The sequence below is a fragment of the Corvus kubaryi genome, unplaced genomic scaffold (assembly GCF_017639235.1).
Source record: "Corvus kubaryi isolate FWS band 111438036 unplaced genomic scaffold, C.kubaryi_AGA036_p1.0 split3-37355, whole genome shotgun sequence".
In the NCBI taxonomy this organism is placed as follows: Eukaryota; Metazoa; Chordata; class Aves; order Passeriformes; family Corvidae; genus Corvus; species Corvus kubaryi.
Window position 1 is genome coordinate 1,162,968 of NW_024582089.1, and position 18,791 is coordinate 1,181,758.

The window sequence follows — 18,791 nt, forward strand, 5'->3', positions numbered from 1 at the left end:
GGGTCCCTTGTCCCCGGCCCGGCCCGGCCCGGCCGCACTCACCGCCGCGGGGAGAGGTCCCGGCCCGCACACCTCGCCTCCCCCCGCCCCTCCCTCTCCCCGCGCCGCGCGCTCTGATTCCGTCATCGCGCCGCGCCGCGCGCAGAGCGCCCCGCCCCTGGGTGCCGGGCGGTTGCCGAGCAACGAGCCCGGGGCGGGCCCCACAGCGCCCCCCAGCGGCTCCCGTGGGACAAGGGACCCTGAGGGGCGGGGGAAGGGTCTGGAACCCCAGGAGCGGCTGAGGGAGCTGGGAAAGGGGCTCAGCCTGGAGCAAAGGGGGCTCAGGGGGGACCTTGTGGCTCTGCACAACTCCGTGACAGGAGGGGGCAGCTGGGGGGTGTGGGTCGGGCTCTGCTCCGGGGGACGGGACGGGATGAAAGGGAACGGCCTCAAGTTGTTCAGGGGAGGTTCAGGTTGGATATTGGGGAAAATTTCTTCCCTGAAGGGGTGGTCAGGCCCTGGCACAGCCAGCCAGGGCAGTGGTGGAGTCACCATCCCTGGAAATGTTCAAAATACGTGTGGGTGTGGCACCAGGGGACATGGGTTAGTGGTGAACATGGCAGTGCTGGGGGAATGGTTGCACTCAATGATCTTAGAGGGCTTTTTCGACCTTAATGATTCTGTGATTCCATGATTGCCGGTTCCCTGCTGCAGTGCTCCGGCAGGCAGAGCCTTCACAGAGCACGGGCCGTGAGCTGCCTCCTCTCCCCTGGCGTGGCTCCTGCCGGGAGAGCCCCTGGACCTGGCTCTGTCAGGGCTGCGGGAGCCAAGCTGAGAGCCAGGCACCAGGAGACTGCTTTAGAATCCCAGGATTTTTAAATGAATACTATTTTTGAGTTCTTCCCACACACACAACTCAACATCTCCGGCAGATCGCCTCCAGCTGACAGCCCTGAGCCGCCTCCGCTCCCCCCTGCCCTCGAGCTTGCTTTCAATCCTGCCTGGGGATGAATTTTAAAACCTAAATCCATACATATAGTCAGGTATAGAGTCATTGTCAGCAACCTGAGATAAATTCCCAGCTAAATGTAGAACAGATTATGACTTAAGAAATCTGTACATTGAGGTTGAGATACTATTCTGGCCTGGAGGCTGATCATTAATTCATAAACTTCCTCCTTCTAGAACCGGGGTCAGTCTGTTTGGAGACTGTACATGGAATGAGAGTTTGGAGGATTCATTTGACCTCAGCCATGCTAAACAAGCAAATGATTGGCAAGATCCAGCAGCTGGAGATGGGAATTCAGTGTTCTGCAAGGAGGGCAGTTTATCTCTGCCTTCAGAGCTGGCAGATGCTCTGCCACGGGGGATTTTTAAGTCAGCAGCACCTCGTTCTCTAGACCCAACTCAAGCAGAAATTATTGTGCTGGAGGCAGGTACCAGTATGTGTGTCAGACTGCATCATCATCTGGTCCTCTGGGAGCTTGAAGTCAGGAGGGATGTGTGACCAGAGTGTCAAAGCAGACTCTCAGTGCATGAGAGATACAGCCTGGAGGAACGGAGGAAAGAGTCAGCATATGCCTGCCCAGTGCTCTCCTCCCTGTGTTCCTCATTTTCCAACAGACATGCTCAGTCAGCCTCTGTATCACCTGGTGCTGATTTTCCAAGGCTACAGATGAAATCCCTGGGAGTATCAAAGGCCTGTTTGGAACAATCGGTGGCTCTCCCCCCCACCTGTATGGGTGCAGCCTCACCTCAAGTCTGGGTGGCAGTTTTGGGCACTGCAATATAAGAAGGGACACAGGAATAGGGAAGGGTCTGGATGGGCCACACGAGGAGCGGCTGAGGGCACTTGGTCTGTTCAGCCTGAAGGAGCCTGAGGTCAGACCCCACTGGGGGCTGCAGCTCCTCATGGGGGGCAGCTCCGATCTCTGCTCTCTGTGGCAGGGACAGGACCCAGTGTAACAGCTGGAGCTGGGCCAGGGCAGGGTCAGGCTGGAGATCAGGGAAAGGTTCTTCCCCCAGAGGGTGCTGGGCACTGCCCAGGCTCCCCAGGGAATGAATGGGCACAGCCCCAGGGCTGCCAGAGCTCCAGGAGCGTTTGGACAACACTCTCAGGGACAGGGTGGGATTGTTGGGGTGTCCTGTGCAGGGCCAGGGGTTGGACTTGATGATCCTTCTGGGTCCTTTCCAGCTCAGGTGTTCTATCTATAATTCTGTGATTTTTTTCAAGAAAAAAAATCTGGGGAAAATTAAAGCAGCCACAGTAAAAATTGCATATTGATATTAAACTTTATATCTCAAAGGGTGGAAAGCACAAAACAATTTACTGTATGTTTGTGAATTAGGTACATGTTCTTATTTGAATGGTGACATATATTGCCTTGCTCTCTACATTAATGTTCTTCATATATTTTTTATCCTTTTAGATAAGTATTTTTAAAATATGAGAAAGGAATTAAAATAGAGAAATTAAAACGATCAAATCTGTGTAAGCAAGAGCAAGGTGCATCATAGGGCTCAGAAATAATGTACAAATAAATTCACTGCAGCAATGTTCTTTCAGAATAAGCAAATATTCAGAATAAGCAAATATTTCAGAATAGGCAAGTAGGTAAAGTAGGGCCTTTGAAAATGAACATGTCATCCCATGTGTGGGAATGTGTTTCAGTCCCAGAGTGGTGATGCTGTCTAGAACACTCCATACAAACACACCATGTCCCAAAGACACTTATGTGTGCTGGGACAAAGCCCTGAGCAACCTGGTGCGATGCTGATGTTGGCTCTGCTCTGAGAGGGGTGGGACCAGCTCTCTGATTTAAGTTGTGCTTTGGGTCTGCGTTAATGTCCACATAGCCGAGTTCCTTGATTTGTCTTGATAGGACTTGTCTGGTCCTTGGAGTGTCCTCTGGGATTGTATAAAAAGGTCCCAGCTGGTATGGTACAAGGGAGAAACTTGGGAGAACTTTCTCTGTAGCTTCCTTTTGGGCTTCTCCCTCAGACTGTCTTGGACTTAGAGACCTTCTGCCACTGGAAGAGGGCCAGCCCAGTGAGTGGAGGAGGCACCTGTGCTGTGGCTTATTTGAAGAGGCAGTTGGGATGTAGTGGAATGACTTTTGAGGTCTGTGTTCCGTGACTTTTGGGGTAGATGGTACTGAATCTCACCTGCAGCAGAGCTGGTCAGGCCAGCTCTTGTGCCCCCAGGACTTCCTGCAGAGTGGCCTGATCCAAACATGGCACTCCTGGTGACTCAGGTGTTCTCCCAGCCCTGTGCTGGGATATCAGGGACACACTTCCCAGCAGCTGTGCTGGCTTGGCTCTCCAAGGCTGCAGTGTGTCCTGCCTCAGTGTCTCTGGCACAAGCCAGGCTGGGGAAGCTGCTGTCACACTGCCAAGCCAACCTGGTTTTCTGCACATCTGAGTGAATACACGGAGTCTGTGTCTGCAGGTCCTGTAGGTTAAGAACACTGAGATGGGATCCCCAGGAAGCCCAGCTGCTCCGGCTGTACTCCAGCCCTCTTTCTCCCAGGTGTACTCACTCTTTCTCTTAGGCAAGTCAGGCCCTTTCACTTGGGAACAGCAGTGCAGAGCCTAGATCCCCAGGTTGAGATGTTTTGCATTTACTGTTTTTGTGGATCATGGTTGGAATCCCTCCGTCCCTCCCTTGCTGTCGGTAGCTCACAGGGATAGCAGTCCTCGGAGCTGTCGTTGCCCAGCAGAATAACCTGGGAAGGGCTGGTCTTCCACAACTGTGTGCTTGGGAAAATGGTTGATATGGCTTGGATGAGCATAAGTGTGCCATAGGGAGGAACAAGGATTTCAGGAAACAGACAGATGGATTTTGGAAGAAGTGAGGGTGCATCCAAGCCAGAGAGGACAAAGCCAGGCCAGGCCTGTTTGCCTTCCCACCTTCAGGAACTCACAGAGCCAGTGTGACTCAGGCACTGCACTGTGGTGTTCAAGGAGTGGAGGTGTGCAAGAACTCTGGAGACACAAACCAGATGTGCCCATGAGGTAGCAAGGAGAGCTTTAGCCTGAGTGCAGGCAGGACCATTACAAACAATTCTGATTGATGAAAAAAAAGATTTTATTTGAAATACTTTAATTATAAAAAGTTTTTTGGAGGCTCGTGTACTTCTAGACACAAGACTGATGTGTTTTATTGTTCATTCTCAGAGAAAACGTTTCCTGTTGAAGTTTTTGTTCTTAGAAGTTTCCTTTTTTTCCCAGGACTCTTTGGTCCCATACTAGGCACATTCTCCGTGCTTGCAGGGCATGCAAAATTGTGGTGCTGTGGGAGGAAGGATGGTTTGGGGAAGGCAGAGGAAGAAATGTTGGAACTGGGTTGACTGTAAGTCACTTGTATCAAAACTAACAAAAGCCACCACCGGATTTGGGACTATCCTCTAGAGAACATTCATCCTCTGGAGGATAATCCTCTACCAGCCAGAAGCACTTAAAGGCTACTGCCAAGTGCCTGCTGGCTTCAGCTCCTGCATGGAGCTGCTCATCTGAGGAGCCCGAATCTGTTCTCAATTCCTGTGCTGCAGTTTCCAGGAGAAAAATTCAGTTAATACATTTCATCTCCTGTTGCAAGCCCTGGGTTAAGAAATGTTTTTATTCTCTTCCAGTCCAGCTATCCAATGGATGTTCTTCAGCTGAAAAGTAGGAAGAGGTGATTTCTTATATCAGAGAAATTGATATTCCTGGCAAAATCAGGGCAGTGTGCACCCAGGCTCTCCTTCAAGTCTGAGCAGCAGCAGGGAGCTCCAGATTTTTCTTCAGCAGTGGTTTACCAGTTTGGGATGGGCAAGACTATTGTGGCTGTGATCATGGAAGAAGCCAGACTCTTTGATCCTCCACTTCTTACACGGTGGTTTTCAATCTGGCTGCACTGTGGAGCCAGTCAACTGATCCCTGTGTGAGAAGCTCATGCTCACTGTCAGGGGAGTGGTGAAGGAGGGAACCAGACTGGGCTGGTGATCTCAGGTGATCCATTTGGAATTGTTGCAGTCATGGATGGAAATATTCGTGGCAGATTCAGTTTGCTCTCCCCATGAACTGTGGGGTAGTGTCATCTTCAGCTGTCCACAGCACAGCTGTTCTACCTTTCCCTGAAGTCAGAGTGACTGTGATTGTCTCCATTTTGCTCTTCATGGCATAAAGTGGGTCCAGTGAATGTCACTTAACAGGGAAAACACTCACAAATCCAACATCACTCAGACAGTTTAAATCACATCTCTGATCCTTCCCCAAGACACCATTACATAACCATTATGTAAACTGTCTCCAAAATATCTAAGAAATGCCTCTTGTAAAAATACCCCACCTCCATCATGGAGCTATTGTGAAAACACACTGAGGAGACCAAAAATACTGCCAAGGAGCTATCAAGAGCAAGCCCAAATTCCCACAGAGGAGCCATTGTAAATATAACCATAAAAAATGGAGGGATCATTGTACAAATCCCTTCAAAAGGCCCCCACGAGAATACTTCCAAATATCACACAAAAGATTTTTAATACTGGATGCTTTGTGGGATTTTTTGGTTGGTTTTTTTTTTTATGGTCCTTTTAATGAGGTGTTTATTGCTATGCTTTGACATTACAGATCACTTCCAAAATGGCTTCTATGTGGTGTTATTGGGGCAATTTTAGAATCACCAAGATGTTCCCAGTAAATCCATATGGTTTTGACTCTAGGGCAGCTTTACAAGTGCCTTGATGATGTTCACAATTGTTTCATCAGTGATGCCCTAAGGGCATTTTCTAAATGTCCCTTCGATGGGATCTGTGAGACTTTTGATAAATTGCTTTGCTGGGACCTTAGAGCTATGTATTTTCATAACTGCTTTTGGCTGTGGTTTCTGGTGTGCTCTGTCTGTAGTTCAGAATTTTTTCCAGCTTTCAGAGGAGTCACAGAATGGTTGGTTCCTGGGCTGGGACTTTGGATAATCTTTTAAATTGTTCTGTCCTTTAGGTGAGGGCTTCGAATCAATTTAAAATGACTGTGGGATATCAAGGTTCTGGAATTGGGGGATGTCTTCAGGAATACTGTAAGAGATGTCTCACGAGGGTGGTCTGAGAAGCGCTTTAAACCCCCCCTATGATAAACTCGCCTTCAAATAGCGCGTGTCTGTTGGGGGGTTCGGGTGGATCTGTCACATGGATGGGATCTGTCAGGTACGCTCGGAACGGTCCGTGAGCCGTGTGCGAGCAGCAGAGCCCCTCGCCCTGGCCGTGGGCACACGCGGGGCTGGGGCTGTGTCGGGCGGAGCTGCAGCAGTGGCCGCGCACCGCGCGAGGGCAGGGGAGCTCCGAGCCGCGCCGGGGAGCGGCTCCTGCGGCGCCAGCGCCGGGACAGCTCCAGCAGCTGTGCCCGTGGGTGCGTGTGTGTGTGTGTGTGTGACAGTGGCTGGAAAGACCCCTGGCATTTCTTCTGACACCCCCAAGCAGGAGATAATGGTCCCTCGAAGCTTACCAGGGCAATATTTGAGTATTATAGAACCACAGAATGCTTTGAGTTGGGACGGACCTTAAAGCTCATCTCGTTCCATCCCCTGCCGTGGGCAGGGACACCTTCCACCAGATCAGTTTGTTCCAAGCCCCGTCCAATCTGGCCTTGGACACTTCCAGGGATGCGGCAGCCGCAGCTTCTCTGGGCACCCTGTGCCAGGGCCTCCCCACCCTCACAGGGAGAATTTCGCCCCAATATCCCATTTACCCCTGCCCTCTGGCAGTGGGAAGCCATTCCCCCTTGTCCTGTCACTCTGGATCCTTGTCCAAAGTCCCTCTCCAGCTCTCTTAGGTTTCCTTCAGGTACTGGAAGGAGCTCTAAGAAAAGCCTTCTCTTCTCCTGGCTGAAAACCCCCAGCTCTCCCAGCCTGTCTTCAGAGCAGAGGAGCTCCAGTCCTCAGAGCATCTCCATGGCCTCCTCTGGACTTTCTCCAGGAGCTCCATGTCCTTCCTGTACTGAGACCCTCAGAGCTGGAAGCAGCACTGTCGGTGGTGTCTCACCTGAGTGGAGCAGAGGGCCAGAATCCCCTCATTTGCTTCCCACTTCTCTATTGATGAAGCCCAGGACACGAAGGGGTTTCTGGGCTGAACCATGAGTATTGCCATGTTGTGTCCAGGTTACTCAACACTTTATCCATCTGGGCCTGCAGGGTCCAAGGCAGTGCCACTCTTTTGACGTGGGAGAAGGTATAGTCCACTGGTGATCCTGCCCTCTTGGTGGGATGGCTGTGGAAGCATGTCCTTCTGCTGTAGGGCAGGTGTGCTGTAAGGGTCCTGTGTCCTTGACCTGTTTCCTGAGGCTGAATTCCCAGACATCAGCACTGGAAGGGCTGCACACCACAAGGGAGGGGTGGTCTCCCAGCAGCACCAAGCAGTACTGGTGGGTGTGGGATCTAGGAATGGTTCCTGTCCCTAGGGTTTGGTGTGGGGCTGTGCCACTCCCTGCAGAGCCCACCTGGTGGCTGCCACAGCAGGCACTGGAGCTGCTGCCACTGGAACCAGTGTCTTTTCACCTTCTGCCACACACTGAACCCCTGTTTCTGTTTCATAACCTATCTTACCTGACTTTGCTCCCAATGGCCATGTGTTGTACCTTAGGGACATCTACTCACCTGTTGTGATTGGGCACCAAAAGGGGAGCATGTCCCTGATGGCTTGTGAGGAAGTGACTCTGGGACCCAGCACGTCTCTGCCTCTTGCCTTCACCTTTATGGAATGGATTTTCATCCAAATTGAGACCTTCCATTTCACACACAACCTTCAGTCCGTGTCTCTTCCCTACAATACTGTGACATATGTGACCTGTACTCTTTCCCTTCCATGCCCCTTGCTGGTAGGGAGGGCTGGAGGGCCAGACTCAGGAGTCCAAGTGATCATATGGGACAAGTAATGAAAAGAGAAGGATGACCATGTACCTAAAAGGCTGAAACAAGAGGACCAGAGTGGGGGTAATGCACAGGAATATCCCCAGCTTGCCCCACACTCCTAGGAGGGGTCTGGTGCATCCTGCCAAGATGGGAGGACACACAGAAAATAATTATATGATTATTTAAAAATGAAGGAAAATTGGATCCTGCAGTTCAGAGGAGCTTTTTTGCCCCCCTTCCCCTGCAGCTGAGTTTCATCCTTCTGATGTTGGGGTTAGCCATCATGATAAAAGCCCCAATGCAATTGATGCAGAAGAATCATGATTTTATGAGGTTTCAGACAGGAATTTCATAGGTTGGAAGATGCAGAGAAAAAAGCAGAAAGAGCCTCACCCTCAGGTCTAATGGTGATTTCATTTCTGATGGAAGTGCTGGGCAGGCCAGCTAGGGGAGGTGATGGATCTGCAAGTTAGGAGTAAGGAAGAACTGGTTGGGGATGTGATGGTTGATGGCAACTTTGGCTTCTAGACTCACAGCTCGGTGGATCTGAGAGAAGTTAGGAAGGCAAGTAGCAGAATAACAATTCTGACACCAGGAAATCAGACTTTAGTGTATTTAGGCGTTAATTTACCCTCAGAGGGCAAAGCCTCTCAGAAAAGCTGCTCAATCTTCTAGAAGGATGTCCCCAAACAGCAGAAAGGCCCAAACTGGTCTGTAGGCAACCAAGCCAGCATGGTAGGAGGCCAGTATGATAGAACAGGGAACTCGTGGCTAAACTAAAATTAAAAAACCACATTAAGTGCACAGAAAGTGATAGCTAGGATGGGCTGCCCAGGAGGAACACAGAGACATTGCTTGAGTGTGCAGGGGTGGAGTTAGGAAGTGTCCCCCTGCAGAATGGGCATAAAAAGGGCTCCAAGCTTCCCTAGCATGGCCTCCCTGGTATCCGTGCCTGGAGACGGTGCAGGAGAGAGAGGTACATTAGAGGAAGAGAGAATTATAGCTCATGTAAGGAAACTGGATATAGACAACCCTGTGAGACCATACAGGCTGTACCTGAGGGAGCTGGCTGGTGTCATTGCAGGGTCATTCTACAGCACCTCTGAAAACTCTTGGCAGCTGGGGAAGGATCCTGATGACTGCCATGAAGAAGGTCAGTGTCATACCCATCTTCAAAAAAGACATAAAGAAGGTTCAGAAATGACTGGTCATTCACCCTCACCTCAGTCCCTGGGGAAGTTTTGCAGTAAACAGATCCTCCTTGAAATCACGTCCAAGGATGTGAGGGCACTCAAAGGACAGGAAGGGAACTGGGAGCAATGGCTTTACTAAAGGTGAACCTTTCCAGTTGCCTTTGTGGGTGGAGGGTCAGTAGATGCTGCTTCTCCTGGCTCTGGCAGGGTTCCTGACAAAATTTCCTGTGTGATGTTTCTGCAGTGAAGGCCAACCCTATTCTGGGCTGTGTTAGTACCAGTGCAGCTGGCATGTGGAGGGAAGTGTGTGTTTGTCCCTGTGTGGTACTTAGGAGGTCCCACCTGATGTGCTATGTCCATTTTGGGCTTCCCCATGGACAGGGACGTACTGTAGGGTCAGCTCAGGTGGCTGGGACTGAAGCATGGGAAAAATGAGGAGAGGCTGCCAGAGTTGGTTTCAGCTGAAGGAGGGAGGACAAAGAGGACATCTTGCTGTCTGCAGCTGCCTCATGTGTAGCCATGTCAGAGGGGCACGTTGGAAAGGCAAGAGGCAATTTCGGCAAGAGGCAATTTCAGCAAGGGAAGTTCTGCTGCAGAAGTTTTCACAACAGACTAGAGGTGACCGCAGGCGGCCTCAAACCCAACCAAACACAGACCTCAAGGGCTTTCCTTCTCCAGCACTTCTTATGATGTGCCTCTACAGAGTTCTGTGTAGATGATCTTCGAGTCTCTTCCAACCCAAACCGTTCTTTGATTCTATGATTTTCGCTCTGCCCTCTCCCCTTATACTGACTGCTAAAGATATCTGTAGGTGCCTGTGGATAAGGGAGATGAGGAGATATGGAATAGCCTGGGCAGTACAACTTCTCTGATGCGAAATCTTTTTGCTGTTTCCTGCTCACATGGGAGGATGAGGAAGGTGGTGGTGCAGCTTGTGTGGTGTCTGGCTGTGGCTTCCCAACTTTGTGTTCTGCTGTTGTTTGAAGACTGGGATTTTCAGATAAACCTGCAAGAGAAGGGGCTTTCCAAAAATCCTGACCTCGGTGCACTCATTCCATGGAGATCTGGAGAACAGGTGAGGGCTCCTGCTGTCCACTGCAGGATGGGAGTAGAATCCAAAGGACCAGTGCTCCAGTTCAGCCACAGGAGCAGCCATCACTGCCGCGGCAGGATCAGCATGGTGGAGAATCCATTCAGTGCCTGTGGCCCAGGGACAACTGCAGAGGAGCTGCAGGTTGAGCTCTGGGGGCCAGAGCCCAAGGCAAGAGGCCGTGAACTGCTGACCCTTTGCACAACAAAGGGCCCAGGGACCTGTGGCCAGGCCAAGGACTTGGACACTCAGAGACATGGCAAGAGCCAAGGAGCCCCAGACTTTCCTGTCGTTAGACTGACAGGATAAAAGCCCAGGGTTTCCTTTGTCTGGGGTGCCTCCTCAGAGGCCCCAGCTCAAGCTGGTATTTTGTTATTTAGCTATTGCACCATGATCAAATTCTTTTAAGGATCTGGACATCTGAGACTCTGATGGAGTCCTCTGATGGGAAACCTAGCATGGATCTAGTGAGAAAACCTGGAGTGACTCAGTGAGAGTGGGGGTGCAGCTGTGGAGGGGCCTCGGTCCCAGCTCAGGTGGTGGGACAGTGACAGCCAGAGTGGCTCCTGGATGCTCAGACAGGGGAGTTCCTTGACCTGGCCCAGCCTCTTTGTGATGGGCATGTGCTCCCTTGGGAATTGCTATTCCCTTCACATTGGCCAAGGTGCAGCCTTGTCAGTGCATCCCCATCCCTGCTCGTGCTCTCTGCAGAGCACGCAGGACCTGGCTGTTCTCATGGCACAGATTTCTTCAGCCCACTCCAGTAATGCTCTGTGTCTTGGGAAGGCTCTGGCAGGACAGGCCTCACAGTCAGGTCAAACCCCTTGTTCCCTGCAAACCTCTGGGGCTCTGGATGTTTCTTATTCACACAGTCCCAGAGTCATTAATGTTGGAAAAGACCTCAAGGTCATTGAGTCCAACATGTGCCCAATCCCCACCCACCTTGTCACCCAGCCCAGAGCACTGAGTGCCACATCCAGGTGTTCTTTGGACACCTCCAAGGATGGGAACTCCAAGCCTCCCTGGGCAGTCCCTTCCAGTGCTTAACAAACCTTTCAGGAAAGTAATCCCTCCTGATGTCCAACCTGAACCTCCCCTGGTGATCCAGCACCTCAGTGTCTTTCTTGAAGTGAAGGGCCCAGCACTTGTAAAAAGAGAGAATTGGACTCTTCAAAGCTTTGCTCACTCAACTCACACCTGACACCTTCAGATGTGCAGGGCAGTTTTATTTCTGCTATAAGTGATTTTATTCTGTGTGGGGGTGATGAGGGGTGTACGTAGCAGGAATGGATTCTCAGAAACAAGACTGAGATGCCAGAGGAAGAAGCGATGTAGTAAAGATAGAGAGATGGGGATGGATGGAGGATTTTGACAGCCAGGCAGTCACAGCAAGGCAGGGGAAGGTCAGCCAGGCTGAGGGAACTGGACTGGAACCTGCTTTGCCTTAGTGTGTCTTTCCCTTTGCCCCTAATGTAACTGTGTCCATTGTGACATTCCCCTTGCTGTCTTCCTCAAATGTCTCCAATGTGGTGACAAAAGGAACTGTGAAACTCCAGCTGTGGAATTTTCCAAACCAGGAGTTTTAAAAAAAAAAGGGGGGGGGGGGGGAGGAAGGGGGGAAATAAAGATCTAAATGTGAGAGTGGGAGAAGGAAGAGGAGAGGTGGGTTAGAGGGGTTAGGCAAGGAAAACAATCCAGTTGTTTTAATTGATTAACTCAATTGGCAAAATTGCAAGAGAAAACCAGAAAATTAAAAGCATAAAAGGCTTTTTTTTTTCCTGAGGGCTTGGAGTAAAACTACTGCAGAGATTTTGGTGCAATTGTTTTTCTGTTTGTTGACTGGCTCCATGGGGCAGTACAGCAAAGGGGAGGAAGAGCCCAGCTGTGTAGGAGCCAGGATTTCTTCTGGGCACCCCTTGAAACTCAGTGGCAAACTTGGACCCAATTTCCCATCTGCTTTTTCCTTCAGTATTAGGGTTGCTTTAACTGTATTGCTGAAGGATGTAGTTTCCTGAACAGCTGATGTTAGGAAAAGTTGTCATTGCCACCAAAACAACTCATCTGGTTCCATCCTCTCTTTGCCTGGTTCAGGAAAGCATCCATAATGAAAATGGCCTTTTTTGTTGTTGTTGTTGTCAAGAATTAACCTCAAACTTTTCCTAGCTGGTGTGGAATAGCTGCTGGATTTTATACCTGGACTGGCAGCAATTCAGGATCAGTTCTTCCCACACACTGTGGTGTAAACATGGATGTAGAATGATGTTTTTTGAGAGGAGGAGCCAGTTTTTGCCTCTAGTCATCAAGTTCCTGGCCCTTTGCTGTCTCCTACAACTTATAAAATAATGTACACTCAAGTTGTAAGTGTTAAAAATTATTGTTGATATTATTATTATTATTATTATTATCCCCTAATTTTTGGGGTCAAGTATTATGCTTGGATGAGATCAACTGTGCATCTCCCTCTGCTTTTCTCCTGTGCCTCTTCAATGTGGTGAGGAACCCTGGACACGAGGCTGGGAGCATGCTGGACAACAGAAGAATCAGGACCATGGGTCATGTTCTACAGCCTTTGTCTCTAAGGCTATCCCAGATTTCTGGATAAGGAAAGGAAACAATATCCCAAAGAATCTAAACTCCCCAAGCAAAGAAAATGCTGTCATCAGGAGGGGAAAATGTGAGATTAGTCTGGAGATGGCTTTGCTGTCAACTTGATTTAAATTTCAGAAAAATCACCTAATTGCTGTAAAGAAGTAGATGTTATAATATTTCTGTATGTGAGTGGTTGGCCAGTCTCCTCTGGTTTAGGTTGTTGTTGTTGATGTGTGTCAGTCACTACCTTCAAACCCAGTGCTGTGTTCCTTGTGGTGACAGCATCTCCCATGCCCCTGGTGGGTCCTGCTCTTTATTTTGCATTTTATTTCAGAACACTTTGAAAAGGAATAAATAAAAAATGGATTCTGATTGTCCTGATGGTCATAGTCCCTGTGTTGATGATGTCATAAATGAATGAACAGTTCCTCAGCTCTCTTGGAGTACTTTGGCAGCCTGGCATTCCGCTCTGTTACTTTTGGGTGATGGAAACCACACTGAGTAATGAAGGAGCAGGTTTGATTTTTTGATGGTGAAAAGATTACTCTCCATGTTTTGGGCACCCATAGGCCTGGCTATAGCATGCCTGCTTTCCTTCTCTGGAGTTCAAACATTGTGATTAATGGGACAATACTATCAGTAGTTCAGTGTAGGTGGCACTCACTGCAGGGTACCGATGAGGAGCACTGCTGGGTCCCAGCTTTCACCCCGACATTCTCACACTGTGCCATCAACAACAAAGCTTTGAGTTCAAAGCAGATTATTTCAGCGTGGATGAAATGCTGAAGATGAGCAAATGACCTCACTGGTTACTGTTACGTCCCAGAAGAGCCTTGAAGGAGATTTCTTGCCATACACTTGATTCCTTTTAGTGTTCTTGTGGCAGAACTGGCATCTTTCAGCTGTAAATTGAAGCTTTCCATGTTCCTTCCATGTCACCTGCTCCTCTATAGATAGTTGGTCTGACTTTAGATGCTTAAGGGAAGAGCATCTGTGGCTGTTTTAGGGATCAAGGGGGATGAAGGTTATGGGCAAAATGCTGACAGGTGAGTCAGGAGGCTGGCATTGACAGTAAGCTGGTTTAGTCCTTTTTCTTTCCATTCCCTAACACAGATGTTCCACCAGTATTACTCCTTTACATATTAATGCATAATTAGTAATGAGATTGCCATAATTGGATTGTGAAACTTCACAGTGCTGAGCTATCAGTCATGGCAAGTGGAGCTGGGCTTGTAGAGATGCTGTGGATGCCAGAAAAAGTCCAACATTTTGGACCAGTCTGGGAGGTGAGAACCACAGCTCTGAAAAGACAAGAGAGATGAGATTGCCGTGCTGATCTAGTTCTGTGTTCTCTGCTTAACAGACAGTGTTGAGAAATCCTTAATCCCCTTAATTCCATGCTGGGAAGCCTTGGTTCCTGCTCTGCACTGAGCTGGGAATAAGCCCAGTTCCACACCCTGCAGCAGAGAGCAATCTTCTTCCTTTCTCAGGATGATGCACAAGGCAGTTTAGGATGGGAGCTGCAGAACTTTGGGGCGAGGTGAGGTGTTTTTACATAGAAATAAGTTAATAATATGCAGATATTGAAGTCACTCTGTGTGTGTGTGTGTGTGCATGCACATGCCTAGAATCAAATATGCCCAAAAGACCATTTACTTCCCAGTACAAGAAAGGCATGAACTTCCTGGGGAGAGTCCAGTGAAGGGCCACAAGGCATCTCTCATGTGTAAAGGAGCTCAGAGCTGGGATGTTCTGCCTGGTGGACAGAAAGCTGAGGAGGCTCTTGTCAATGTGTCTGAATACCTGGTGGGGAGATTGAAGATGATGAGTCAGACTCTTCTCAGTGTTGCCCAGTGGGTGACAGGACAAGAGGTGGTGGGCACAATGTGAAGCACAGAAAATTCCTCCTGAACATAAACCCCCCCTTTTTTACTGTGAGGGTGGTCAAACACAGGGAGAGATTGTTCAGAGGATTGTTGAGTTTCCCTATCAATAGAGTTACTGAAAATCTGACTGGAAACAGTTCTGGGCAAGCTGCAATAGCTGACCCTGCTTGAGTGGGCAGGTTGGACTAGGTCATCTTGGGAAGTCCCTTCCAGCTTCAGTGATTCCAATTCTATGATTTTGTGATTACTCTTGATGCAGATTTGGAATAGTGTGGAATTATTCTTAAGAATAAGGGATAAGAATTATACACATACTTTATTTTTAAAAGCAGACTATGCCCAATAGTTTGTTACCACTAGAACCACTGAATTAAAAGGTATAGTTAATAGTGATATTATTAAAATTCAGAAGACAAATGACAGGTAGCCTTTGAGCAGGCAGAAGAAGATTATCTGGAGTATAAAGAGGGAGAGGAGATTATGACTTGGAAGTACTTGTCAAGAAAGACAACTTTAAACACAATCATCTGGGTGGATTTGAATGCAGGGATGCAGTGAAGGAGATTGTGAAGGGATGCAGAGGAGGAGAAGTTCTGAGGCATGCTGAGTAATCTCACTCAGATATCATGGATAGTTTATGGCACTGGAAGCTGAGAGAAAAGAGAATATAAATGTTCCCCAAGCCTCAGTTCAGTACAGTGGACAGCCTTGGCTCTTGCCAATCAAGAGTTTGGTGCTCTGCTCTTCCATTCAGGCTGCTCAAGGAAGCACCTGAACTGCTGCTCCTCACTTCTGGAGGGAATGGGATATCACCTGCTGCTTCTGAGCAATACCTGCCACAGGTGGATAATGCAGGGCCCTCTGCATCCTCAAACCAGGTGACGTGGGAACTCTTGGAGATGCTCTTACACCTGACTCCCATCAAATGGCTGGCAGTGCAAGAGCATCTCAGTAACTGTGACTGTGGCATGGGGAAGATGGATGTGACCCACATCCTGATAGTGCAGCTCCTGCTGCACCCACCTGCAGCCAGTGTCCAAAGGGCAGAGTGTCCTCACTGTTTCTGGGGTGCTGTCTGTGCTTTTACACACACCTATAGTCCTGGGGGACCAAAGGAACCTCACTCCCAAGTGGGCACTGCTGCTTGGAGCTGCAGAAAGGGCATATCACAGTGAGTATCTGGGAAAGAGAAGAGCCAGCTGCAGCATTCCCCAGCTCCCTCCATCCCTCACTCCACACTGAGGCTTTATGAACAGTCAGATGATCCCAGGCATTTGTTTCCATTCATAAGTAGATACTAAAGTGCTTCAGAAAACATCTCTCTGTATGCTTAAGCACCTGTGCATTGCTGACACCTGTACCCTGGGAGCCCTCTAGGACAGGAATTGTGACCATTACCGAGTGACCCCCTGCCCCCAACAAGCCTTAATTCTTTCAGCCTGTATGTCTTAGCAGGGGAGCCACAGAAGAGGTCCGAGGTGTTTGACTTAGTTTGTGACTGACCAGTATTTGAGTGGGATTCTTCTTCCTCACAATTGCAGGGAAGTTACTCCAGTTTCAAGGCATTCAAGAAGCTGGAGCTTTTTTCTATTTTCCAGGTTGGCTTTTCCCACTGGGAACTCAGCTTTTCCTGTGGTTTTTCCCCAAGTGTCCTCTTGACTGTTGTACATACAATGACATCCTCAATACATCCGAAGAGCAGATGCAAGATCTGGAGTTTGCTGTATACCTGGGAGCACAGATGGAGAGAGTCTGCACACACTTTGCTTTCATCCAAGGTTTAAGAAATCTCTGAGCAGAATATTTCCAAGAATGCTTCTGCTTCCCAACAGAATACTTCCCAGAATAGGAGAGTGTACTGGCCAGAGGAATCAGAGCAGGCTGTTAACTCTTCAGACCCTTCCAATCCTGCCTCCTCTGCACCACGTTCCTGGCTATCACCTTTCAAAGTGGTGCCTCTACCTCCTCTGCCTATGGGAAACATCCAGCTGGAAGCAGGTCTGGGACAGTAGTGGAAGAGATTGCCTGGAAAACGTGAATGTGGTTTGGGGTCACTGGAGAGCAGGCACAAGGTGTTAACCCCTTGGTAGCTCAGGTATGACCTGGAGCTGCTGAGGTCACCTGCCAGACCTGATGTGTGGTCCATCCCAGTCTTGAAGATGGGCTAGCATTCTCCAAAATGTCTGTTTTCCTTTGGCCTCCAAGGAGGCCAGTACCAGGCATTGCTGTCCCATGCACAGTTTGTTCCTCATCACTTGCATTCCCGTGACCAAGGCAGTGCTGCCCTCCCAAGCATTCCCAATCATGGCCCAGTCTTTCAGAAATCACAATGTTGGTGGAAAAAACAATGAGACTGTAAAAACAATACCGTAGGGTGCTTGCTCTGCTGGCTTTGTTTCAGAGGAGCTGCACATCTCCAGCCAGGAGGGCTGGACGAGTGGTAAACTGACATCTGACCGTGCCTACAAACTGCCTCCACATTGTCCTGTTAGACAATGCTTCCGGGTCCCTCAGGGCCAAAATCCTCCTCGAACATGCCACGTCTGCCCTTCAGGGTGTCCTGGCAGTGCCTTGCTGACGTGCAGGGGAAACCTCAAAGGTGCCCAGCCCTCACAATGGCTTCCAGAGCAGCTGTGCCTGTCACCCTGCCACCCTCAGGCTCTGCCTCCAATACTGCTCCTCAGCCAAAATGCAGCCCAAAATGGCCTCAGCCTCCTCCCTTTCAACTTGTCCCACCACCTTGGTGCCCTCCTGCCCACTCAGGCTGTTGCAGTGTGTCTCCATCAGCTCAGGACTGGGGCCTTATCACACTGGGACTCCCAGCCCAGTTCCACTTAAAATTATGGAATCTGAATGATTTGGGTCAGAAGGGGCCTTAAAGCTCAACTTGTTTCACCCCCTGCCATGGGCAGGGACACCTTCCACTAGCCCAGGTTGTTCCAAGCCTTGTCCAGCCTGGCCTTGGACACTGCCAGGGATTCAGAGGCAGCCACAGCTTCCCTGGGCACCCTGTGCCAGGGCCTCACCACCCTCACAGGGAGGAATTCCTTCCCAATATCCCATCTAACCCTGCCCTCTGGCACTGGGAAGCCATTCCCCCTTGTCCTACTACTCCATGCCTTGTCCCCAGTCCCTCTCCAGTTCTCCTGGAGCCTCTTTAGGCCCTGCAAGGGGCTCTGAGCTCTCCCTGGCGCCTTCTCTTCTCCAGGCTGAACACCCCCAGCTCCTCCATCCTGGCTCCAGAGCAGAGGGGCTCCAGCTCTGTGATCAACCTAGTGGCCTCCTCTGGACTTGTTCCCACAGATCCACGTCTACCTTGTGCTGGTGGCCCAAGAACTGGAGGCAGGTGCAGGTGGGGTCTCACCTGACGGGAGCAGAGAGGAGGCAGAAGAGCAGCCTCATGAACTCTTGCTGGTGGAGGATGGGGAGCAAGAACTTCCTCCTGTTCTGGCCTGCTGAGATCATTTCACACCTGTGTTGGTGACCAGAAATGGGTTACACAGTCTAAGTTGACTTCTGCTTGCCCATGGGACTGGCTAATCCAGGCAGGATGTGCTGCCCAGGGAAGCAGCAGGGTCACCCCCAGGTAGCACCAACTGGCTGAGGGCTGAGCTGCCCAAAGTTGGGCAGAGTGGCACCAGTAAGGGCCAAACCAGCTGCTAAGAAGGGAGATGGAGTGGTGTAGGATTGCTTTTACCTTTTTTATTTTTTTTTTTTTTAGATAATTATTGAACTTAGTGTTTGGTAGGGTGGAAAGACATGTGTGCACTGTTAGAGATGTGGTGAAAGGCACTTTAATGAGCATTTGCCAGAGAGCTCATACTCTGGATTTATGGCCTGCAGCAATGGAAAGGTGCTGGTTTCTGTTTCCTGCACTTCTGCAGATCCATAAACTTTCACTGTTTCTCAGGCACCTCTTTGGTCAGTACAGAATGTGCTCTGTGTTTATGCTCCCTCCTTTCACCGTAGCAACCCTGCAAGGAACACAGCTCAGAGGGGGCTTCAGGCTGTGTTTTCTGCACATGGGCTCTGAGGGGCTGCTGTGGCCTGGGGGAGCAGAGGGAGCAGATCTCACCCCTGCCCATGATCAGTTTGTGCTCAGTTAAGCTCCCCTGGCTGGCCTGTGCAGCAAGGATGTGTGGAAGGGCTCTGTGCCCCTTGGGAGCTGGATA

General features: G+C 49.8%; 1 protein-coding gene across 1 annotated transcript in view; it reads right to left on the minus strand.

Annotated features, from left to right (window-relative positions):
* Positions 1 to 126, minus strand: part of KLHL12 (kelch like family member 12) — a 24,780-nt gene extending 24,654 nt beyond the window's left edge. The window contains exon 1 of the mRNA XM_042015962.1: positions 43 to 126. Within this exon, the coding sequence (XP_041871896.1) occupies positions 43 to 126 (84 nt within the window). The remainder of the gene's footprint in view (positions 1 to 42) is intronic.
* Between the last annotated feature and the right edge of the window lie 18,665 nt (positions 127 to 18,791).